The sequence below is a fragment of the Ascaphus truei genome, chromosome 4 (assembly GCF_040206685.1).
Source record: "Ascaphus truei isolate aAscTru1 chromosome 4, aAscTru1.hap1, whole genome shotgun sequence".
Classification (NCBI taxonomy): domain Eukaryota; kingdom Metazoa; phylum Chordata; class Amphibia; order Anura; family Ascaphidae; genus Ascaphus; species Ascaphus truei.
In genome coordinates this window covers 48306616-48332352 of record NC_134486.1, presented here as the reverse complement: position 1 = coordinate 48332352, position 25737 = coordinate 48306616, and the positions used below count along the sequence as shown (strand labels likewise).

The 25737-nt window shown below is 43.6% G+C and overlaps 1 protein-coding gene across 5 annotated transcripts in view; it reads right to left on the bottom strand.

The window, feature by feature from the left end:
- Nucleotides 1–13149: 13149 nt before the first annotated feature.
- The window catches only part of TRERF1 (transcriptional regulating factor 1), a 179507-nt gene continuing 166919 nt past the window's right edge, over nucleotides 13150–25737 (bottom strand). For 4 of the 5 annotated variants that reach the window (XM_075595732.1, XM_075595731.1, XM_075595734.1 and 1 more), the window contains 3 exons: nucleotides 19686–19877; nucleotides 16721–16929; nucleotides 13150–14249 (listed from right to left, as the gene is read on the bottom strand). In XM_075595732.1, the coding sequence (XP_075451847.1) occupies nucleotides 13922–14249; nucleotides 16721–16929; nucleotides 19686–19877 (729 nt within the window). In that variant the 3' untranslated portion in view covers nucleotides 13150–13921. Of the gene's footprint in view, nucleotides 14250–16720; nucleotides 16930–19685; nucleotides 19878–21122; nucleotides 21380–25737 lie in introns of those variants that run through there. The other variant, XM_075595736.1, reaches the window with a different exon arrangement.

Here is a 25737-nt window from a genome sequence, read left to right as displayed (position 1 = left end):
AGGTGTAGGTGGGGTGATTGGAGGTGCAAGGGGGGAGAATGATGTGAGGTGCAGGGGGGAGAGTGATGTGAGGTGCAGGGGGGGAGAGTGATGTGAGGTGCAGGGGGGAGAATGATGTGAGGTGCACGGGGGGTGAAGGATGTGAGGTGCAGGGGGGGTGGGATGTGTGTGGTGTGCAGGGGGGTATTGTGTGTTTGATGTGGAGGGGGAGTATTATGTGTGTGGGTGAGGGGGAAAGATGGGGGTATGAGAGATAGATGGGGAGTATCGCAAAGGTTGATAGTGAGGGGTTCTGGGGGAGATATGAGGATGATGATGAGGGGTGCTGGGGGAGATATATGAGGATGATAATGATGAGAGGTGCTGGAGGAGAGATGATGATGATGATGATGATGATGATGATGATGATGATGATGATGATGATTTTACCCGTGCGGCCCAAATTTTTTTTCTTTGGAGCAGTTCGGCCCTTCTCGCTTTACGAGTTGTGCAGGCCTGTAGTATGGTATAGTATGGGCTAGGGTAAACACTGTTTTAATACAAACTTTAGGGACTAATATTTGTCGAATGACCTCCCCTGTTTGTGTAACCTTGATCAAATCCCGCATCTCACATTCCATTCTTCTCCTCACTTTTAAAGCTTTACACTCTTCTGCCCCTCCTTACATCTCATCCTTAATTTCTCGTTATGCACCATCCAGACTCTTGCGTTCTTCTCAAGGATGTCTTCTTTCTACCCCCTTTGTATCTAAAGCCCTCTCCCGCCTTAAACCTTTCTCACTTTCTGCCCCACACCTCTGGAATGCCCTTCCCCTCAGTACCCGACTAGCACCCTCTCTATCCACCTTTAAGACCCACCTTAAGACACACTTGCTTAAAAAAGCATATGAATAGCACTGTGGATATTCTGAACACGATACATAAAGCTTGGCCCCCTGCAGACGCACTTACCAGAACTCCCTCCTACTGTCTCTGTACGTTCTACCTACCAATTAGACTGTAAGCTCCTCGGGGCAGGGACTCCTCTTCCGAAATGTTACTTTTATGTCTAAAGCACTTATTCCCATGATCTGTTATTTATATTATCTGTTATTTATTTGATTACCCCATGTATTACTACTGTGAAGCGCTATGTACATTAATGGCGCTATATAAATAAAGACATACAATACAATACAATACACGATATAGGATGTCATTCAGTAGTTCGATATGTGGAAACACCCTTACACCTTGGTCATTCACTATGTTATCATTGACCCGTACCACCTTCTCATATTGTCTAGTCAGAGCTGGGTCTTCCCTCTGCCTCTGACGAAAGTCAGGAAGACCGAGATCGGGCAAAATTCCCATATCTGTCTGTTCCCCATCCTGGTCATTTCCCACCATGACTTGCAGTCTGTTGGGATGACTAAGGTTACCTAGAGTCCCAGCCTTTCTTAACCAGTCCTTTTTCCGCACGTCTCTGTCTACGCGTCTATGGGAAAAGATCTCTGGGGAAAAAGTCCCCGGGCTTCTCCAGTACCGGAGAAGTAAGCTCCGCATGAGTAGAAGCCAAAAATGTTCTGAAGTAGGGCCAGTCCCGACCAAGTATAACAGGGGCAGGTAGCCAGGGAGCAACTCCTACTAGTAGTCTAGCCTCTTGATCATTGATGCGGAGGAGGATGTTTGCCGTCGGGTATTTCTTTGTATCCCCCCCCCCCCCCCCCACCCTGCTGTGTTAATCCGATGGGCCGTTAAAAAGGTTAATCCCAAATTAAAAAGGTGAGGAGTGAGCTGTGGGGGGATGTGCCACCTACCTCCATTACAACTGTTACCAGTCAGAAATAGATTAACACACATTCCCAAGTAAATATTATTATTATTGAAGTATTTAAACGTTATACTCATTACTTTATATGTTTTGTCAATGGGATGTAGCATTGGGCACCCCTGTCTTTTGTTGTATACAGTTGCCACACCCAGTAGCACTCTTTTTGACATAAATATATATTCATGATGTGGTGGGTGCGGGAGTTTGAGCTAGCTGGGAATGTGTGTTAATCAATTTCTGACTGGTAACAGTTATAATGGAGGTAGGTGGAACCTCCTCCCCGAGCTCACTCCTCCTCACCTTTTTAACTTGGGAGGTCTTTTCACTTTGCTGTAAAGAACAGGATCTACTATGGTTGCTTCCCCTCATACAGAGGTAAAGGGTACAGTGTAGTGTAGGACCTGCATTAATTTTGGTTATACCTTGACGTGGTATGCAGGCTTGTGACGCTTTGGCCAAAGGGTTTAACTAAATAACCAAGTAAATATTATTATTATTGAAGTATTTAAACTTTATACTTATTACTTTATATGTTTTGTCAATTGGATGTAGCATTGGGCTCCTCTGTCTTTTGTTGTCCATTTGAGGGACCTCTGCGGAAGTGAAAAGTGGGAGCGCTTACGAGCGTGAGTGTTAGCCCTTGTCCCGTATGCAGTTCGCGTGCTCACAGGTGTGGCGTTCGTGACAGCAATGGTATGCTCTTTATTCTTGGTCACAATAGAAAGCAGCAAATCTTGCTTGTAAATTGACAGTTTATCCACTGGGAAATGCTGTAGATTTAGAATGATTATTCTCTCACTGGCATGTTCTACCTCAGTGCAACATAATATCTCAACGATGCCAATTAAGCATTTGATTTCACATTCCCACTGTGAATCCAGGAGGTAATTAATTGGCAGTGATACATTTATATTGAGCTACTTATTATACTGTAGCTAAACTCCCTGTCTGATCTTTGTAGTATACACTCCTTTCTCGTCTTCCTCCTCACACGTTGAATTAATTACTCCATCAATCCAGTAGTAATTATTTTAAATAGTTTGGCTTATTTTATTAGACCATTAAAGGCTAAGTTGTACCTGTTTTGGTAGCTAGGTGTGCTCTCAGGTGGAGCTCTCCACTTTGGAGCTAGTCTCTTCATTAGCTTACAAGTATTCTGTGTATATGTATTCACATTAGGTCCTCACAGATGAACCCTGCTTATTGTATACTGAGAGGTATCAGTGGTGTGGATCTCTTCTCTTTTTGTATGTATAATGTTTAGGGAAATGTTCAATATATTATTGTGAAGACATATTTTTGTAGATTACAGTTATTCCGCAACAATTTTAGGGAGGCATCAGAGTGCACCTATACTTTTTTTGTTTGTAAACTCTGTGAATAACATTTACAAAAATGCTGCCAGTAAACTGCCCAATGAGAGCCCATCTTCAATTTCTCGTGTACATGCCTAGTGAAGATGGTCCTTTAGATCCTTCAAGATTGAGGCAGATATCTTTGTTCCAATAATGGTTTATTCTTCAGAGACAGAAAGCATACTACAGGCATACAGGTTCAGAGTGGAGAACTATCTGTTTAAAAGATTTACTCAGCGGCCTTAAGCATTGATAATTTTGGTATGTTTGAATATCAAAAGGTGGTTTTTCCCCCCCCTCTTAACTCTGTGCTGTTAATTGACCAACTGGAACAAGCTGATTTATTGGGGAGGGTCATGTGACTGTTTTAGCTGTATAAAACCAATACCCCTCCTGCATTGCCATGATATAGTGAGGCATCTTAAAGTGAGCTTTTAAGTGAGAAATATAGTTAGACTATAGTTGGACTAGAGGTGACTGGGGACTGGATCTACTGCAAACTCTTCTACACATGGCAACAAACGGTGAGCTATTCTGACCACACTATGATCCATGCTGTTTATGCTGCGCACACACACACTTGGCTCAAAACAGCTCCATGCAGCATTACCTACTTCTGGCATAATGATCCTGCTTTTTACCTCCACTTTGTTCTTTCTCGTGGTCTCATTGAAATGTTACTCTCTCTATCCACTACAAACTTCCCCCTCCTGGCCCTCGCCCAACATCACCATACACCCCGGATTACTCAAAAGCCTTGCACTATCTACTGAATGTTGGTGGAAACCCCTGAAAACCAGCACACCAACCACCGCACACTCAATTGGCAAAAATCATAAATTTACAACTTGCAAACAACTACTCAAATTTCTACTCATACTATTACTCTCTTTAGCAGGTGATATTGAATCTAACCCAGGCCCTCCCACTTCAACTCTGTCCCATACTCCTGAGAATACCCCCTTTAAATTCCAAAAAGGGCTATCTGTCGCCCACATAAATATCCAGAGTCTGCTGCCCAAACTGGACGAACTAAGAGCATGGTGCCTTATGCATAAACCAAAAGCCATCATTCTTACAGAAACATGGCTAACCCCTAAAACCCCTGATGCACATATTGCCATTCAGGGATACTCCATTTCTAGGAGAGATAGGTCAAAGAGAGGAGGAGGGGTGTTATTCTATATTGCAGACACCTTACAGTTTACACTGTTAAATTGCCCCCCAAGCCCACCCTCTTTTGAAATCCTAGTTGGCAGAATATGCCTCCCCTTTTCTAAGCCCATCTTGCTTACTGGCATCTACCGCCCCCCTACAATCCCTGACTGATATCATCCAGTATCTTGGCTCCATTTCCTCTCTGAATGAAAAGAGTGAGCTGCTAGTTGGGGATTTTAACTTCAATTGGCTTGACCCTAAAAACCACAAAATCCACACACAAATTAAATCGCTTAACCTATCGCAACTCATTTCCCAACCCACACGAACAAACCTGAAATCGCACAACCATTCCTTGCTTGACTGGATTCTCTCCTCAAATCCCAGCAGAATCCAATCCTCTGGCATCTTTCCAGACATTTTCAGTGACCATGCAATAGTGTACTGTGTAAGGAAAATTAAACCGCCCCAATCAAGCCCTAAAGTTCTCCTCACTAGAACATTTAGAAACTTTAATCCACAACAGTTTCTGGCTGACCTTACCAACTGCCCTTGGCACAGAATCAATTTAATTCCCGACCCTGATTCTGCGCTTGACTATTTCCAATCCGAGTTCTTAAAACTCTGTGATACCCATGCTCCACTACGCAGAATAAGGGTACGGGGTGCCCACCTTCCATGGGTAACACCTGACCTTATAGCACTCTACCAGTTCAGGGATGCCTTGTGGAAAAGCCACAAAGTAACTGGCACTACCAAGGATCTCAATCACTACAGATGCCTGCGGAACATGTGCACAAGGCAAACAAGGCATGCAAAAGCACAATCTTACTCTGACAATCTCCTCCAGAATACATCAAACCCAGCTAACTTCTGGAACGTTATCAACAACATATTCCAGCCTTCTAACCATCAACAGCCAAGTAATATCACTAAGGGGGATATTACTCTGACAAATTCCACCGACATTGCAAATGAATTCAATGATTACTTTGTGGGGTGTGCTACTAACTTATTAATGAAACGCAACCCAAACCAAAAACCTGAATCTCATCCTGGGAGTACCCATATAGCCCCACCCCCTCCCAACACTGCCCACAATTTTCAATTTGGCCCAGTATCTGAAGAGGAGATTACACAAGCGCTCCTCAAATTACAACTAAGCAGCCAATGTGGACCTGACTTACTACAATCTAGGTTCCTAAGACTTGGTGCCCCAGCAATTGCCAAACCAATTGCTTCCATAGTCAACTCTATCCTGTCTGCAGGCCATATCCCTAAGACCTGGAAAACTGCTAGAGTTGTCCCAATCTTCAAAAGTGGGGACAAAAACACTGTCTCAAACTACAGACCAATCTCCCTTCTCCCAATCCTATCCAAAGTCATGGAAAAATGTGTCCACTCCCAACTAAGCGACTACTATACCAAGACAAATTTCCCTAGCCAATTCCAATCTGGCTTTCGCCCCAAACACTCCACCGTAACTACCCTGCTAAAAGTTTGCAATGAAATCCAGTGTGGAATGGAACGTGGTCAACTCACTGGTGCAATATTCCTAGATTTTGCCAAGGCTTTTGATACTGTTGATCATGCTATCCTGCTTAACAAACTCCAGAGCTCTGGAATAGGGAAGCATGATTTAAACTGGTTTCAGTCCTACCTATCAGGTAGATCCCAACATATGTCCATCTCAGGCTCTAACTCCAACCCCCTGGATATCACCTTTGGCGTCCCGCAAGGCTCTGTTCTGGGGCCCCTACTCTTCTCAGTGTTCATCAATGATCTTCCCACAGCTTGTAAGGAAGCTTCAATACACATGTATGCAGATGTATTGTATTGTATTGTATTGTATTGTATGTCTTTATTTATATAGCGCCATTAATGTACATAGCGCTTCACAGTAGTAATACATGTGGTAATCAAATAAATAACAGATAATATAAATAACAGATCATGGGAATAAGTGCTTTAGACATAAAAGTAACATTTCGGAAGATGAGTCCCTGCCCCGAGGAGCTTACAGTCTAATTGGTAGGTAGGTAGAACGTACAGAGACAGTAGGAGGGAGTTCTGGTAAGTGCGTCTGCAGGGGGCCAAGCTTTATGTATCGTGTTGAGAATATCCACAGTGCTATTCATATACTTCTTTAATCAAGTGTGTCTTATGGTGGGTCTTAAAGGTGGATAGAGAGGGTGCTAGTCGGGTACTGAGGGGAAGGGCATTCCAGAGGTGTGGGGCAGTCAGTGAAAAAGGTTTAAGGCGGGAGAGGGCTTTAGATACAAAGGGGGTAGAAAGAAGACATCCTTGAGAAGAACGAAGAGTCTGGATGGTGCATAACGAGAAATTAGGGATGAGATGTAAGGAGGGGCAGAAGAATGTAAAGCTTTAAAAGTGAGGAGAAGAATGGAGTGTGAGATGCGGGATTTGATCGGAAGCCAGGAGAGGGATTTCATGAGGGGAGATGCTGAGACAGATCTAGGAAAGAGTAGAGTGATTCTGGCAGCAGCATTTAGGATAGATTGTAGGGGAGACAGGTGAGAGGCAGGAAGGCCGGACAGCAGGAGGTTACATTAATCAAGACGGGAGAGAATGAGGGCCTGAGTCAGAGTTTTAGCAGTCGAGCAACAGAGGAAAGGGCGTATCTTTGTTATATTGCGGAGGAAAAAGCGACAAGTTTTAGAAATGTTTTGAATGTGAGGGGCGAATGTGAGAGAGGAGTCGAGTGTGACCCCTAGGCAGCGTGCTTGGGCTACTGGGTGAATGATTGTAGTTCCAACAGTAATGTGGAAGGAGGTAGTAGGGCCAGGTTTGGGAGGAAGTATGAGGAGCTCTGTTTTAGCCATGTTGAGTTTAAGGCGGCGGAGGGCCATCCAGGATGATATAGCAGAGAAACATTCAGAAACTTTGGACACTTATGACACTAAGACTAAATTTTTAAAGCTTCCAGTGACTGAGCTCCAGATTAGAATCAACACTAACACCACCCTAACTCCTGTTACTAGTTTTAAATACCTGGGCATGTGGTTGGACTCCCACTTAACATTCGGAATGCACATTGATACCCTGACAACCAAGACCTATGCCAAACTAGGGGTACTTTACAGGAACAAATCCTCTCTAAGTCTCCTGGTCAGAAATCGTATCGCACAGCAGATGTTAATGCCAATTATTGACAATGGAGACATAGTATATGGCTCGGCACTTCAAACCCACCTTAGCAAACTTGACACCCTCTACAATTCAATTTGTCGTTTTGTTCTCCAATGCAACTATAACACACATCACTGCGAAATGCTCAAAGAACTAGATTGGTCATCACTCGAGTCTAGGCGCAAAGTTCACCTTTCCTGTCTTGCCTTCAAATACTTTCTGGGCAAGCTACCCGTCTATCTGAACAAGCGCCTCACTCCTGCCACATGCAGTACTTATCTGAGATCTGACTCCATAAGACTGTTCATGGTCCCAAGGTTCAGCAAAGTATCTGGCCGCTCCACCTTCTCTTACCGTGCACCCCAAAACTGGAACAATCTACCGGAGACTCTCACAGCCACCACCAGTCTATGTTCGTTCAAAACTAAAGCTGTCTCACATTTTAATCTGGTCTGTAACTGTTTCATAAGCCCATAATATATATTATCTCTAACTGTGCATGCTATTTCTTGTATATAATGTATACCCCGTTCACTTATGTAACTATGTATTGTAACCATGTATTATTTGTCATCTTAACTCTGTGCCCAGGACATACTTAAACGAGAGGTAACTCAATGTATTACTTTCTGGTAAAACATTTTTATAAATAAATATAATATGTAAATTTACCTTTTTTTTGCATTACCTGAGCCGAGGTGAATTGTGATACCAGAGATATTTGTTTCCAGAGATATCAACCATTGTATCTCCCGAACAAAAATACTTGTCCAGTGGACACAATATGGCCGCTGGGATGAGCCTCGCTTCGGCTTCCAATAGAAAGCTAGCGGGCATCATTATTTTTATTATTTCCTGAAGAAGAAAAATGTGGATTTCTCAGGGATCAAGGAGACCGTGGAGTTTGTAGTATACATTTTCTTTTATTACTGCTTGACTTTATTTTGACCTGGCTAATTTTAAATTGACTGTATGGATATGCTGTAAAGACCTGTGTCTATGACTTGTATTATATAGGCGTACTAATAGCACAAATGGCAAATTATTATCAGGTTAGCTAAGGGGCGCCTGTCTTAATATTCTGCGTAGTTCCCTCCTGCAGTGAAGGTGCTAATTTCATTAAAAAAAAAAGAAAACACAAAAAAAAAATACCCCAGACTTCTTTATCCCAGATTCATTTATTTGAAAGACATCCGTTTTCACAAATACAAAAACTGGCAGGATTTTTATTTTATTGTGTACATTGCAAGTATAAATCTACAAATAAAAATACTGTCCTCTCTTGGCCAAGGAAAGCAGTCAACATTTTGTACACGGCGCTTTCTTTTGCACCATATACATACGGCGTACAGAAACTATTTCGAATCGAAATGCACAGTAGAAAAAATATTATCGTCTATGAAATTGGTAACGCGGAATATAAAACCAGGGGAAAAAAACACAACAAAGGCAGTACAAAGGCATGCACCTCTGGTGACAAAAACGCCATAACATTTCATTTCTATTTGTCATTTAACCCTCTCAACTTCAGTCCTCAAGCCCCTCCCCCCCCCCCCCCCCCACCACGCCAACAGGTCAGGCTTTCAGGATATTCCCAGCTTCAGTACAGGTGGCTCAGAGATACAGTCAAAAACTGAGCCTCTGATTAAGCCAGCTGTGCTGAAGCAGGGACTGATTGAAACACCTGTACTGAAGCTGGGATATCCTGAAAACCTTACCGGTTGGGGGGGGGGGGTCTTGAGGACTGGCTACCGGTTTGCTACCAGATGAGCCGGCAGCACCTTCCTGGCAGTGGCAGGGTTAAACCCGGGGCTGATGTTTCATTTTCTCATTTTTTACAGCCAAGATCCTAAAAAAAAATATTTACACCTGATCACTGAAAAATAAAACAGCAGTTAAATACCTTTGGAAAATAGTTTCATTTTGTCACAAAATACATTCTCAGAACTTGGTATATACAGTACAAGCTTTGACACCGGTGACTAACCTAATAGGCAGTGCAGCTCAATGCTACGATTGACACCAAGAAAATACAACTTTTAAAATACCCCTACAATGAACTGAAAACTGCTCCCAATAGGTACATTTGAAAAGAAAGGCATCTGATCAAAATACTCTTAATCATAACATTGTGCAGCATTGCTTTTTAAACCAAGCGCTGTTTAAGCAAACCACTGCAACTTAAAATACAACAGGAAACGGTTCTGCCCGTGGGAGAAAATGACGATACCCCCAGGATCACAATTCTTCCCAGGCAGTGATTGATTACTGATTTGGAATCGTCACGACTCTCTTCTCAGTAACACGACTACAAAAGAGAGAGGTTCGATGGTGGTTAAATTGTTATGGCCCAGCACAGGAATAGAGAACCCCTTTAATGTGGCGTGGGCCCAGACAGCCATGAAAAAGTACAGGCAGGAAGGCCGTAGAGCTGGACATATGGTAAAGTACATGGAGGTAGCCCGGCTCAAAACAAAGTCTTTGGCCTGCAGACCACAGAACTTCAAGTTGCATTCTTATTAAACAGCATATACTGAAGTCGCAATAAGGAGAAAGCATTCAATCAAATGGCAATATTGTTTCTTGTGTTAGATTTCGCTTCATAGTTTACCAAATTTACAATACTGGCCTATCTTAAGGTGCCAAAAAAACAAACAAAAAAAAAAACATGGCAAAAACAAAAATATTTTCACAAGAAAGTTATTGGAATGAAGGTAGGAAATGAAAGGCGAGTTATAAACAGCAACAGCAAATATTTAGTGGGCTGCGAATCAAGACACATTTGATGGTAAAATTGGATGAATTTTCCAAGTCACAATTTGCCTGTGTCTCTCTGCACTAAGATAACAAGCTATTTTGTCCCCTGTTATGGGCTTCTGGCAGTAACAAGGTTGCCTTTTCTTGTGCAGGATTGTGGTTTGGGGAAGGAGTCAGGCATCACACGGATCACATATTACAATGTGATGTATCAACGATGTAAGGCTTCCCATTTTACCTGCGGCAAAACGCTCTGAAAAGTTTGAGTTGGTGTAAACTGCCGTGGCACACAGACATAATACACCTGATGTAAGGGGTGAGCTCCCAAACACACTTGCATAGACGTCAACACTTGGATCAGCCAAGTGGGACTTGCACCGTACCCTCTGTCTTCTAATCTAACAGAGGTTATATTCTGAAAATCACAAACTAGTTAAGACTTTTCCTGTGAAAGGAGGTGGATTAAAGTGCAGTGTTGAGGTGTTTTTCCTAAAACAACCAGTTAATCTCTTCCATGACTGAGAGGACAGCTACATATTGCAATTCTATGGTTGCCACTTGTCTTCGGACCACCCAGCAACACAGGCCTAACTAGTCTAGATGTTGTACATTAAGTTTGGTGAATTGAAACCTGAGCTGGCAGAGGCTTTTTCTTTCAGCACGGATTGTGGGCAGAGAACGGACTTGCACATTTCAGGCTGTCAGGACATCAGCAGCAGAGAACAGCGATGTGGGCACCATGCCTGCCCAGCTCACCTACACGGTACAAAAATGTAGAAACATGCACAGAAACAACTTTTGAGTGATCTGGATCCAAGTATCAACGCTACTTGCAGCTTGCATCCATCACTGAAGGGGTTACTCCATGGCCTCCAAAACCTGTCCTTAGAAGTAAATGCAAAACTTATATACAGCAAAACACCCCATTATGCAGACGGAACCAATAAACTTAAAAGGTGCTTCAAGGTGCAATACATGCAACCCATGGATTTTTTTTTTAAATTCTAATAATAAAGGACCCCAAGTACCAGGGGGATCCAATGTAAAAAAACCTAATATATATAGATATATATATCTATATATATATATATATATATTTCTTGACACATTTTTTTTATTACAAAAGTAACCCAGGTCTTGTTGTTTTTTGTATATCCAGTTGGCCAAAAAAAAGCTGTGTGTGCTGTGCACGCGCATAGTAAGTAAAACTTCTTTGTGTTTTGTCAGCAACCTATAAAGTAACAATAATATTGTTACTGCTTAGAGCATGAGTAAATTTGATTGGCGGGGTCATGTTTATTGGCAGCAGTGCAAGTACCGGCATCATGGATGTTGAGCGGGTGGGGGAGCTAACAGGGGTGGAGGGAATAGGCACATCATTCAGGGGCGGTGTTCGGCGCATCACTGGGTGTGTGTGTGTCAGTCAGTGTGTGTGTCAGAGTGTGTGCATGCGTCAAAGTGTGCGTGCTGCGTTAGAGTGTGCGTACGTGCGTCAGAGTGCGTGCGTGTGTCAGTGTGTGCGTCAGTCAGTGTGTGTGTGTGTGTGTGTGTCAGTCAGTGTATCTGTGTCTCTCTGTGTGTGATGTGTATGTCTCTGTCTGTGTCCTGCCCTCTCTCCTGACTTTCCCCAGCACCCTTGTCCGGCCCCCAGCACCCTTGTCCTGACCCCCTGCACCCTTGTCCTGCCCCCCAGCACCCTTGTCCTGCCCCCCAGCACCCTTGTCCTGCCCCCAGTGCCCTTGTCCTGCCCCCAGCCCCTTTCAGCAGCCCCCCCCCCCATTCCATTCCTACTTGATCGCGGTATGGAGGCAGTGGTGGCGGGGGGGTTTGGGTTCACTCGTTCTCTATGTGTCTTTGCCTGTCTCTGCCCCTCCCCCTCCCACCCCACGTGCTGTGCTGTCCTGTCCTGTCCTGTCATCGTTCGATCGGGGAGGGATGGGGACGGCTGAATCTCCGCTCTCGGCGCTGCTTCCTCTTCAACCTCCGACGCTGCTATGAGGGGCGGGTGACTCTGCGCATGCGCTGCCTCGCATCAACGGCCGATTGTGCGCATGCTTGCACAGATAGCTTCCTGGCCTGAGGGGCCCGTCGGTCACATCTGCGCATGCGCATCAATCGCCCATGTCTGTGCGGAAGTGTGGGGGGAATGGCGGCCGTTAGGAGCGGCGCTGGCGGCTATCGCTGCTGCCGCATATGTCAGTGTGGGGGGAGCGGCGGCCGTTAGGAGCGGCGCTGGCGGCTCCGCCGCATGTCACAGCAGGCTTGTGGGGGCAGCGGGGGGGGGGGAGCCGTGACATCACTTCCGTTTCACATTTCATCTCCCATCTCTCCAGTTTTGTCCCATCATAACTAGGTGCCACTAAAGAAGTTTATTCACCACTACAAAAAGTTATAATTCCAGAGCGGAATACTGGAAAAACCTAACAGCCATTTTCTTTTACCCCATGGCATCTAGTATTCAGGGGAGCTCACTGGGCTCCAGAAAAGCTCACATTTCGCCCTTTACTGGCTTAGCAATGAATTGCAGGTCCCTCTACCAGCAAAGGATTTAAAGAAGAATCACACTGGGACTTGTATAGATACCAAATTACAGGAGTGTGTACCATGAATGTGTTTATGAATCTGATAGTGACTGGTTATCCCATAAGAGCAGCTAGGCTTGGGGTAACTGATCCTGGGTATGTGTACAATCGTTTTAAGCCAAGAGTGCACCTGCACGACGGCGGGAGCAGCATGACGAGGCAGCCCTATCTCTTTCCTCCACCAGTTCACAAGAAAGACTAATGGGGGAGTGTCCTCCTCAGGCAAGACCTTATAGGGTGTGCTAGCCTGGGGAAGGCCTCTTATCTCTTTGCCCTCTATGAAGCAGTCCTTCCACCCCTCCCTCTGTTTTGCTGCCTGTTACTCTATTACATAAAAAAAAAAATACATATATTTTAATTAGAAAAGAACAATACATGTCATTTTCTTGAAGTGTGTGTAATTTGTCACATCTTGGCGGAGTAGGCTTACCAGGCTGGGCCTCAATTATTTGGCTAGTTGAAATGTAACGATTGATATACAGTGGGTCATGCTCTTCGGGTTGGGATGTGTTCCGTATTATTAACAATACGTCTGTTGGTCAGGAGTTCCGGCAGCAGTGGGAATCACGAGCTGTACAGTAGCAAGGCAGTGGGCTCAGGATCCGTGAAGGGCAGCCTGCCAAGTCATCTGGTTATTGATATCATTTAAATAAGCTGAGGCTTTGTTTCCTCAAAAGAAACTTGGTGCATTTACTTCATTCAAGGGGAATTAGGGAGGCTGTATGGCCTGCACGAGTCATGATAACTTATCATGAAGCAACAAGAATAGTGATTTTACATGATAACAGACCTGTCAATTTTACAGTGTTCTGTACCCATTATTACATCCATGAACAATTCCCATGGTCCATTAAAAGTGCAATGCCTTCTAGTATGTCAAAAAACAATATTTTGTAAACAAGAAATTGGCTTCTTAAATGCAACCATGTATAAAAGGAAACATTTGACCATTTTGGTTTCTTTGAAAATCGTTTGGGCCTCTGGTAGGAGTTACAATTTGTTGTAGGACCCCATTCAGAGTTCAGATTGAGGACCTCTCCATTTTTTTTGTGGCTATGATACTATGCTCCGGGTGCACCCTACAGTACATACAGCTGTTATTTCACCTACAGATCTGCGCCGTCCTGGAGCAAATCTGCGTCACCATCATCCAAGAGGAGATCGGCGTCCATGATCTCCGTCTCCTCCAGGACGTCCTCCAAATCCTGAGCGACGTCGTCACCGAAGTCTTGCGCCATGTTTTTAATTAGGCTCAGGTGATCAAAATGCATGAGGTTGTGCTCAGCAGGCACTGTAGTCCTCACTATGGTCCTTGCTATGGTGTCTGCCATTTTTGCTGCCACTGCAGCTTTCTGTGCCTTCTGTCTCTGGTGCTCCTCCTGCTGCCTATGAGTTTTCATGTGAGCGTTCCGACTTTTGATCTTGAAAAATACCCTAAGGTGGGATGAATATAAAGAGTACATTGTAATACAAATACGTTGTTCCTGGCCCCTAAAGAGATCTAGTTTTGATGCAGCAGGCGCCGAGAGATATAGGCCCATACAGTATGTGCTGATGCTATTCCACAAGACACAGATGCCTCTTCTCTGCCCATTGAAGTCTTATGTTATAGCACGGCTTTGTAAATATGGGCCAAAGTGACGTGCACAAGATTGTAAAGAGCTGAAAAGTGGGATTCAAACCTGCATCAAAAACAGTCATGTAACAAAGTCACTTTTCTTACTATCTCTCTTGGAAAGATGTCTACTGTACAAGTACATGGAACATCCAAGTAGAACTGGGCATTACCAGTTGTATTTGACTTGAGCTTACTCTCTAACCTTTTCTCCCTTACGCATTGTATTACATCGCCATCCAGCCAAACTTGGCTATTTGAATGTTAAATCATTAAATGTAAATTTTCTGCCAGATAGGCCTTTACTGACTAAGCAATAAACACAACATGCTCTTATCCACACACACGCACACACAGATAAGTTATGGTGGGTGAAAGAGGTGACGAAAAACCCTCCACCGTATAGCATATAGCAAATAAAAATATCACTTGTGAACACATTCACATACATGTCTTAGACAGGTCTGCAACCCTGCTTTTCGCCATTATCACCTAGTATGCAGTGCTTCCACTGCAGCAAGGGATTCTGGGAAATGACATGCAAATGAGCACAATGTCACCTTTTGCCTCAAATGAATTTTTACATGGAACCCTTAGAAGTTTATACTGTATTACACAGCTTTCAGCACAGCCTGGATTAAGATGCATAGCCAGTAAACCAACTCACAGACGGCTGTTTCGACCTTTTGGGTTTCATCAGTGTGAGGCTGGTTATACTGGCTTTGCAATTTTAAGGCTGGGTAGGTTTCACCACACATTACTGTAGCTAAGTTATAGTCGGTGAAAAAGGTGACGAAAAACCCTCCACCGTATAGCATGTAATTTCCCAGAATCCCTTTCTGCAGTGGAAGCACTGTATCCTGGTGATGGCGAAAAGCAGGGTTGCAGACCTGTCTAAGATATGTGAATGTGCTCACAAGTGATTATATATATATATATACACACACCTAAGATATGTGAATGTGCTCACAAGTGATTATATATATATATATATATATATATATATATATATATATATACACACACACACACACACACATACAGAAAAAACAGATGTCCAGGGCACTCAAAATATATAGATTATAAAGTAGAAAAAATAGTTAGCGTGCAACAGGGTGCATGCAGTAGGGCCAGGATCGCCATCCAGCTCAAAATAAATAATGTTTAGCCACAGGAAGAAAGTCTGCAGCACTCACTGGGGTAAGGTATCAGAAGTATAAATGTATTACATCTAGGAAAACAGGTATAATATGGGCGACAGTTCAGACCTCACTGTCCTTTCTCATTCTCCTCCTTCAGCTTGAGAAAGGACAGTGAGGTCTGAAACGTCGCCCATATTATACCTGTCTTGCGTGTGAGAAGCCGCCGGAGCCAAGGTAAGTTAGATAAGTAAGGTTTACAGAGGTTCTGCAGCTCCCCCGGCACTTCATTTAAGTGCCTTCGGGAAGCGCGCGGGGCCTCTGTAAACCCCGTGCCCCCGCACTCAGTCTCGCGCCCCCCAGTTTGCGCACCGCTGTCCTAAAGCACCCTGACCTGCCGTTCTAGTAAGTAAAATATCTTCCAATATCAACAGTCTATTAAACCTACATAGTGCAAACTCTATAGTGCACTGTGTGAGCTGGAGAGAAGATAGCTGTCAATCAATCTTCTCTCTGTCTTCCACAGTGCACGTGTGTATGTGACTTCTCACCTCTACCTCCAGCCCTTACCTTCGTTCCCGAACACTATGGACTGTTGTATGTATTCCCACAACGCATAGGTCCATGTAAGGGTGGAGACATACATAAATATATGAAAATTGGATCTTATTTTATGCTGGTTATTGTCTCTGTATTTGTGGGTTTCTACTTTGTATTGTATAGTGCAGCGGTGCCCAAATTGGGGGACGCGGGCGTGTGTATATGTATGTGTGTATATGTGTGTGTGTGTGTGTGTGTGTGTGTGTGTCACATGCACTCCAAGTACCAAAGGTGAAATGTATTCCTCAATGTTTTGGCTCCCAACCTTTATCAATCCACTGGGAGTCGAAACGTTGAGGAATAAATGTTACCTTTGGAACTTGGAGTGCCTGTCCTGTTTTTCTATATCAGATGTGCTGCCTTGCTGATACCTGGACGGTCTGCACCACCTGTAATTATACATTTGAGTGCCTTGTTTCTGGACAGACATATATATATATATATATATATATATATATATATATATATATATATATATATATATAAATATATACACACACACACGCACAGTATATAATAGTAAAATATTAAGACTTGTGCTATTTCCTTACTTGCCGCACACTTTGCACGGGAAGACTGTGGCTGAGTCTGTCTCCCCGCTGGTGGTACTGTTAGCTGGGGAGCTCTTCACGGAGCAGTACCCACTCTGAGTGCTTGTCTTTTGTCTAGCGGTAGCAGTGATGGGACACATCTTGGCTGGCGTGTTTGTTCCCCCGTGGATACGAGCATGGCCGTTCAAAGCCTGCCTGGAGCAAAACATCTGCAAACCATGTAAAATGTCACATTGTAAATTCACTGCCAGAATTGCAATACAACCTGAACCCTGGCATTGCAGCAACGTGTCACAGATAGAGGGCTTAAGGGTTAAAATGATTTATTGATTCTAATATTCGAGGGAGAGAGAAATGGAGGAACATGCTACTGACACGATTTTTTCTTTGTTCTTAGCTGCAATCTCACATACTAAAATCAATCCCTGCTCACTTGTTTTCATTCCCAAAAAGATGCTTCATACCATACTGTTTTGTCGCCTGAATATCTTTCTTGTCCAACTTGCTCCTTATTCAATCACTTCTTTCATAATAGTATTTTTGGGACATGTATTTTTTTGTAATGCAGAGCTCCCAGTATACTCTTCACTGCATGCAGTAGAACAACACAGACACAAACACATCCTTAACATATGAGTACCTAATGTACCAACACCAAAGACCAGCACATTAGCCACAGAACTATCCCTCCTTCATTCATCTCTTAATGAGGTTCCTGCCATGTGCTTTTTGAGTTATCTTCCAGTTTGAATGGGGAGACAGAAGGGCCCTCGCAACTAGTCCTGAGACCGAGGCTTAATGTTAGCATCGCCGAGGTTCCTGCATGCATTAACTATATCATGGGCGGCCAACTCCACTTGTCAAAGCCATTAGCACTTCAGGTTTTCAGGATATCCCAGCTTCAGCACAGGTGACTCATTCATGATTGAGCCACCTGTGCTGAAGCCAGGATATCCTGAACACCTGGGCTGTGGGTCGCCCTTCAGGACTGGAGTTGGCATCTCCTGAACTATACAGTTAGATAACACAGCTCTCTATCTATCATGTCTAACCCTGGCAGCTAATGTAGGCGAGTGGTAAATTGGTTTCATTGCACAACTGGCTATTTCAACACATAATTAACCCATTGTCTATCATCTGTATTCATTGATCTCTTTATCTACAATTGGCTCTCATTGGTTTGAGGGGGACAGTTTTTCAGAGAGAAATTAGAAGTTCCACACACTTTTCAGCTAATTACCATGGAGTTTGCCTGATAAGCAGGAGGAGATGGTCAGAATACATACAAATCTCTCAGATTTCGCTTAGCCATAGTGGTTCTGGGAAAAAGTAAACAGGTTGTGATACAATTGCTTCGTTAGTGTTACATTAATATAGATTGTAGAAGACTCCTGTAAATGCCAAAGTGGAAAGTTGGAAGACTTCCAAGTGACCACCCCAATGACCGCTTAAAACTAAATGAGCTAATTTGGAGGAGCAGTACTCATCTTGTAATACTGATTTCTATAATTGAATAATCCTTAAATCAATATATTTATAGTAGCCACTCACGGGGTGATGTCTGGTATCTGGCCCAATTTGGACCCAAATAAACATGTTACATACAATGATAAGAATAGACTCTAAGTAGGGGTCTACTGTATTCATGGAGAAAATATAACTTCTTAACATACTGTAACAACCTGAGTGGTTGTGCACTACCAACCAGAGCAGCATGCAAACTTATATACTGCTGGAACTCGAAGGCAGGACTTGTTTGCTTATTGGGGTGCTATGACCCAAAGAATAGCAACCAAACATATTAAAACAAATTTACGCCACTGTACAAATCTTGCAGATTGAACTTTTCTGTTTGATATGATATGTTGCAGTATTCTGCACCATTATTGATGCCATATGAAACTGGGTTATGTTATCTGGGGGCACAATGTCTCGTGCCCGATGTGTACATGAAAACAGAAATATAATCTTCTCTGTTCCCAATTGAACCATCAACAGGGTCACGTTAGGGTAACGGCACCGGTCGCAGAGGTTATGATAGGAGACTTGCGTTGAGAAAATAAATGTAGGCTTTTATTTCGCCAAAGTACAGCAACAAAAAAAAAACACAGGCTTCTCCTCAGCCAAGATGCAGGAAAAGACAGGACAGCAATATAAAAGCCACGCTTTTCTTAGGCCAAAGTTCAGGTTTCCCGGTGGACGAAATACCATGTATGTCTATAGACGTCTACATTGTTACTGGGTGCATAGTTCCCTATGTATCTGGGACATGCACAATTATCCTGGAATTCCTAGTGTCACTAAGAAGCAAGGACAGGTGCATGTGGTCTGTGTGCAGACCAGGGAGAGAGACAGAGAGAAACACTTCCCTTTCCTGCCTTTTAAACCCTTGCTAGGGTCAGGTGGCCTAGTAATCCTGCCTTCCTCCAGCCAAGGATAACTCTTCCCTGGCCGACACCCAAGAGCTCCAGCTGTTCTTAACATGCCTGCCCCTGTTACAGACTGAAACGTTGGTAGTTTTGACTTCCCGCACGATAGACCGTTTGTTTTCACATACTGTTTGCTGCCGTTCTACGCAGTGAGTTAGGGATGATTCGACACAACAGCCTCTTTTTGTCTGGCTTTGTTCTCATTATAAATGGGATTTAACCATGTTTTTGGAATGTGTCCCTCAGTTGCGGTTTGGAGAAGGTTAATGAGCATTGGTATTAGGAATAGGACGCCCAGCCGCTGAAATCTGCAATTTCACACTTTGCTCTCAGCAATAAGATTGTGGCTGGCGCATTGCTGAAACACACATGCGAAAGTGCATCATTGGTAATGTAAATACCAAAATATGTCCGCGGACTATTATTGTGCGCCTTGCTAAACCCTGCTGGCGGTACAGTATATTACAAAGGAGCCTGCAGCGCAATGGAGTTAAATAGAAGTACGACATGAAAATGACTTTTCTCGAGATACTCACAGCTCCACAGTTTCCCATCTCACATATGAATGAGCCGGCAGGCGGGCACAGACCCGTCACTGCAGGTCGATCCATGGCCATTGCATTGAACAGTTCTGGGGATTTCTGCACTTGTTCATCTACGCGCTCAGCTTCGTTTTCACATTTTCTGTCTTCCACGTACTCGCCATCCTCTATGTCATCAACACTTGTCTAGAAAAAAGAAAAATCAATATAAAGTCCCTGTAAGTTACGTTTAATCCTTGTTGTGCTGTAGTGTATATCACTGCAGAAAACAGTACGGGTTCTGATCTGCAGTGCGGTGAAGCTGCAGCATGTGCGTAGGTTAAACCGGGCTGCTCAAAGTTACTGTGCTGCCTGGCAGCCTCACCGCTCGTGCCCCCCCCCCCCCCCCTCTCCTAGGACCTGGCATCAAATGACGCTGCGGGTCATGTGACATCACGTGACCCTCAGCGTCATTTGACGCGCCTTGTCATGGCGACCCTTCGCTGAAGAGCCGGTAAGAGAAGTTACAGAGGCCTCCCCGAGCATTTAATTTAAATGCCTTGGGGAAGAGCGTGGGGTCTCTGTAACCGCCGTGCCCCCCCCCCCCCCCAAGAAAATCTTGAGCCCCTCCTGGGGGGCGCCCCCCGCTGTTTGCACACCCTTGGGTTAAACCCTATATTAAAAAGGCAATCCAAGCGGCACTTTAAAAAAAAAAAAGGGGATATATTTTTGTTTTAATATATGCAGCAGTTGATTACCTTTATTAAAAACTAATTACCTAAGCTGCCGATCGATTTGTTCTCCTGTGATCAATCAGCAAAGATCCTGCTTCCCTGGGTTTACTGAACGGCTGCCTTTCAGTGTCAAATCAATCCTTCAGTCAGTAAAATAAGAATACATTGTAGCTGCTGAGTTATACTAAGGTAACATTATCTATTGTTACAGTGTGCAACTCAAACTGCTGGGAATATTGGCAACAAATGATCACAAACAGGAAAGTGTTACAAAGATCTTGCACTGCTGGGCAGATGGGCTAAACCTGCTATACAAATCAAACTAGGCTCAGTATATTAAAACTCATTACAAAATAGCATCAAGAGTTGAATAATGTAGTAAGTATTATCTAATAATATGGAACTGATGTATAAACAAACCCACAAAAAAAACCCACGCAGGATATTGCTTGGATTGCTCCGTTAAGTGTCATCACTTTGTCTGTGTGTGCTGTACAATTTGATAGATATGACTTTCCAGAAGCAACTCTCTCTGCCAATTTTACTGACACTTTATTTTATGTAAAAAAAAATATTTTTACATTTTTATCAGTAACAATCATAGTAACAGGTATACACATGAACAGTATATGACTGAATATATAATAAATAATACATATTAATCTATAACCCAAAACCTATACATAGTGATACAAGCAATGTATAATACTTGTAATGTATACACTATTCCAGGCTTTTTTGGGTGATAGCGCTGACTGTGGGTACAAGGCGCATTCTTTTCTCACTTCATGTCCGTAGCAGGAGGATCTTCCCTTCCAGGTTCTGGAACCCGAACTGGATCACATGATCGCTCAGAAGAGGGGTCACATGATCCGTCAGTGCTGGAGGGTCGGTGGCCACGGAAGTGGCAGGGTTCTCTGGCACTGAAGGGGCAAAATATGCCACTGCTCTGCTCCGAAGAACAGCACTGTGCATCTAAACAAAAACTCAACATTAATCATAGACCCTATTATGTATAAGAAAAAGTCAATTCAATTGGTAAGATGCAGTGTCACTAAGCATGTGCATCTTCTACATTAGGGCTCTTCATCTGGCGGCCTTGAGTGCCAAACCCAGCCCGCGAAGGGCCTTGAAGTGACCCTTAACCGGTCTCCTGTGGAGACCACTTCGGTGCTGTGGAGGGTAGATGGCGTAAGAGTAATGCCGTGCTTATAGTAACGGCGACGTGCTCGCGACCCCCGACGTCGCAGTTGCTATAAGCGAAAGTTGTATTTGGTGCAGGAGACCATGGGAGGGTGACAGGGGACATGGCCGTGAGTGGTTCGCCCTCATTGCCTGAACCGCTCGAGTGACGCTTATGTCACGCTGCTGTCGCTGGCCAAGACAAATATCCTTGGCTTCAGCGATTTCGGTCGCCATGGCGCTACGCAGGGCCGTCGCGGTTGTGCCCACTATGGGCACCCGCGACAGACTTCAAGTACTTGTGACGCCGTACAGCGCCGTCGCCAGTACTATAAGCGCAGCCCAAAGGCTGAAGGTTAAGAGATGGTGATCAGAGAGAGGAAAGTGAGCAGAAGCCAGTGAAAACAACGTCAAGGGAGAGTCCGTCCCAGTGAGTAGAAGCGGTAGTCCACTGAGAGAGACCAAAAAGGAGGTTAAAGAGAGAAGTTGGGAGGGAGCAGTGGGATTGGGGTTGTCAGTAGGAATGTTAAAGTCCCCCGGGATGAGAGTGGCTTTTTTTTTTTTAAAAACAACTTGTAAGCATCGGTACAGGCCTGAGCATTGAATGGGTTAAATAAAAGCATTGACAAAGTATTTTAGCAAATTTGGAGATGATCTGTTGCACTGTAAAGAAACTGCTGTAAACGCCTATAAATTATAATGTACCAACTGCAATTAAGACATTGTTAAGAAATAAAATACTGAGAAATGTTTAATCTCAAAAACAGGAAGCAACAGATCTTACCATTGCATAAACACTGCTGCATCGTACAGTACTACCCTTGTGGCAGAGAACAGAATACAAGACTTCTACAGCTCGAGAGCAAATTGCTCTGCCAGTGTAAGAACTACAGTACTGCTGTCCCACAATCAATCCCCAGTAACCAAGGTGGCTATGTGAAGAGCTGCAGATGTAGCTTTCTCCAGCTTCTTAATCATTTCCTATCCTTTTCATTAGAGTCTGCAGAGAGAGTGTGTGTGTGCCGAGCACGCGCATTTTAAATGAAACTTCTTTATCTTTTGTCATAGAAATTGCATTTGTGATGGTGATGTTTTGAATTAAAAATCAAAACACAATTTCAGTGCCAAAACACTAAGAAGTTTGACTTAGAACGCGTGTTTTAGCTATTTGCACTTCTATATTTATTGTAACTGTGAATTCATTGTGTGTGTCAGTCAGTGTGTGTAAGTCAGTGTGTGTGTGTGTGTGTGTCAGCCACTGTGTGTGTGTGATCTCCGTGCCCTGCTTCTGGTGCCCCGGTGCCTTCTGCGCATGCGCGAGAATGGGGGCAGTACCTTATGCTTGTGCGAATGCGCGATGATTCTGCCGGAGCAGCCCCACCTCTCTCTCCCCCCCCCCCCCGGCATAGGTGCAGGGCCGAAGAGGAGATTTCGGGGGAGCCAGAGCACAGGCTCGGCTGTATTTCACATGTGTGGGGGTGACAATTGGCTTCTGCGCATGCGCGCCGCGGCTCACAACCCCTTCTTGTGCGCATGCAAGTTTAGTGTAAGGTCCGTGCAGCCTAGAATGCTGTTTTTGTGCACAAGCGCGACGGCCACGTGACGTCACTCACGTTACGGTTTTTAGTTACATGGCAAGAATTTTTTCCCATGAAAACCCTGTAGGCGCCAGCAAAGAAGTTTCACTTCAAAAAATGGTGGGTCCCTTATATGAAGGTACTCTACCGCTCCATAAAGACGTTCTCAATATCAGGGAGTAAATAAAGCCTGCGGGACAAAATAGGTGCACAGCAGTAGTATACTCTGGGCCCTCTGCATTGAAGTGCCAGAATGAACTTTTCTGGTAGTAAAAAACAACAATAGCTAAGAAGTCATCACATAGTGTGTATAATAACTCTTTTGCTGCCACATGGACATTGCAATGTGTTGATACCAGACCCCGCCACCCCCCAAGGCGGCACCAAGAGAGTTAATGAGTTCTTCTCCAAACCGTGTGAAAAGTGCTGATTAGATGGCAAATCCATATCATAGACATATCTCTGATGTTTAGAACTTCTACATATAGCATCAAATGGACCACTTCTGTCACATACGTTATGTGTATGTGTTTACATCATCAAGCATTCTTATTGGTTACAGCAAGAACTCCCATTTTGTATCACTACCAACAGCCCTTCGTTTGCTGACAAATCTGCATAACTAATCTCGTAGTCATAATCTTTAATATTATCCTTTCATTTGGATGGCGCCAACATTTTTCCCCAGTACAATGAGGGAGGACAATAACATTGTAAAACAAAAGAATACATATATGTTAAGACCGAATGAGATAATAAGGACGAGGTCCCTGCCTCCGGGAATAATTCAATGAATATGGCCCCCACTGGCACCAAGGCGTGTATGTACGAATGAACAACAAGGGTTCATTTCATTATAGTGTTCATTCAAAGTAGCTATTGTGGGATCTATATTCATAGCAACAAATGTGTATTTTGGTATTCTGTAAAAGGGAGGGCTAATATCAGATTATTGATTTGCATACATCAAAGGCCGCAAAGCCACTTTCTCAGCTCCAAAGTACAAGCAGGAAACAAGGAGGGGCAGACGAAACAGACAGAGAATGAGCGGAAGGCAGAGAACGGCTATAGAGATGTTGCCCTTTTGAAATGTCTCTTAGGCAATGTCAATTTGAATTGTTTAAGTACAAGGACACTACTGTACACTTCTTCATGAGCTGTGGCGTTTCGGTGGTAAGACACGCAAAGCGCCCAGGATAACATAAAATCCCCTGGATGGATGGGGCTGATGTTTTAAAAGGCAAAACAAAGGAAAACAACCCTTTTTTATGCTTTGTCACCCACGTTCTCACATTACTAACAAGCTGTTCTCTCGAGGTCTGTACTCCGATCGGGGAGATTTCCATCTTTGTGCTTCGGTACGTTAGCATTACGATAAACGTGAGCTCGGATAAGATGGACCATGTTGGCCCCATATCAATTCACTTTCAAGACGAAAAGAGGTCACATGTGTTTGTGGTTTATTTCTACCTACGCAGAAAGTATAGTTCAGATCGTAACTTCATGTTTTCTTCCTGTGGTTTGTACAAGGGAGGTTGAAAGCATGGAGGTGGAATGTATTGTATAACATAGTTTCATTACGGTAATCTTCGGGGCTGCAGTTAGAGGATCAAAAGGCAGGAAATTACGTGTACTCTACCCATGTATGATTCAGTGACACTTCTGCATCGTCATTCCATTACACATTAGAATAAATGTATTCCTGGAGTTAGAAAAGAAAAGAGAAGGTGGGAAGGAAGTCGCTGCTCTTGCTGCAGCCTAGAAATAGGTGGGTAGGTGCCAGGAGCGATATTAGGTCAATGAAATAAAACTTGCAGACGCAAGAAAACGAAGCTCCTATATACTAGCACCCTACCCCTAATGATGTGCTGTGATATGATAGGGCTGTTTAAACATATATTTTAATGCTTATATATAAAATAATTATGGACAGAAACAAACAAATATAATCTACATGTAGTACACAATACAAAATCACTGACAGGGCTATGTACCCCTAATTTGAGTATATAGTAATGACTAATTAGCCCTAAGAGTAAATAGGTCATATATCGGTGTTGTAGGAACCATAATCAATATATAGTGCTGATATCTACTGAGGGATAATAGTCATTTATGACTGAAACTGCCTATGGCTATATGGCAATTAATTTACATATGATAAGATATAACAACGATTAGTTCATATAGTGATATTGAGCACAGTTAAAGGCAGTATTAGTACAGTCACAGTCAAAAAAGACTGGCTGTGACAACATTCGAGTTGTGCAATGTTGTGTACTACAGATATTAATAGCAAATGGACCTTAGCAGTCCAGACATAATCAGTGTGATCACTAGTAACGTATAGTGTGATCTACACTTTGACGAATACACACGTCTCGTGTATATATATACATACACATAGACACACACACACACACACACACACACACACACACACACACACACACACACACACACACACACACACACACACACACACACACGAGACAGGCCAAATGTAAATCAATTAAATGAATTAATTACAAGTGGCTACTCTGCTAATAGGGTACAATCCGCTATGTATAGACA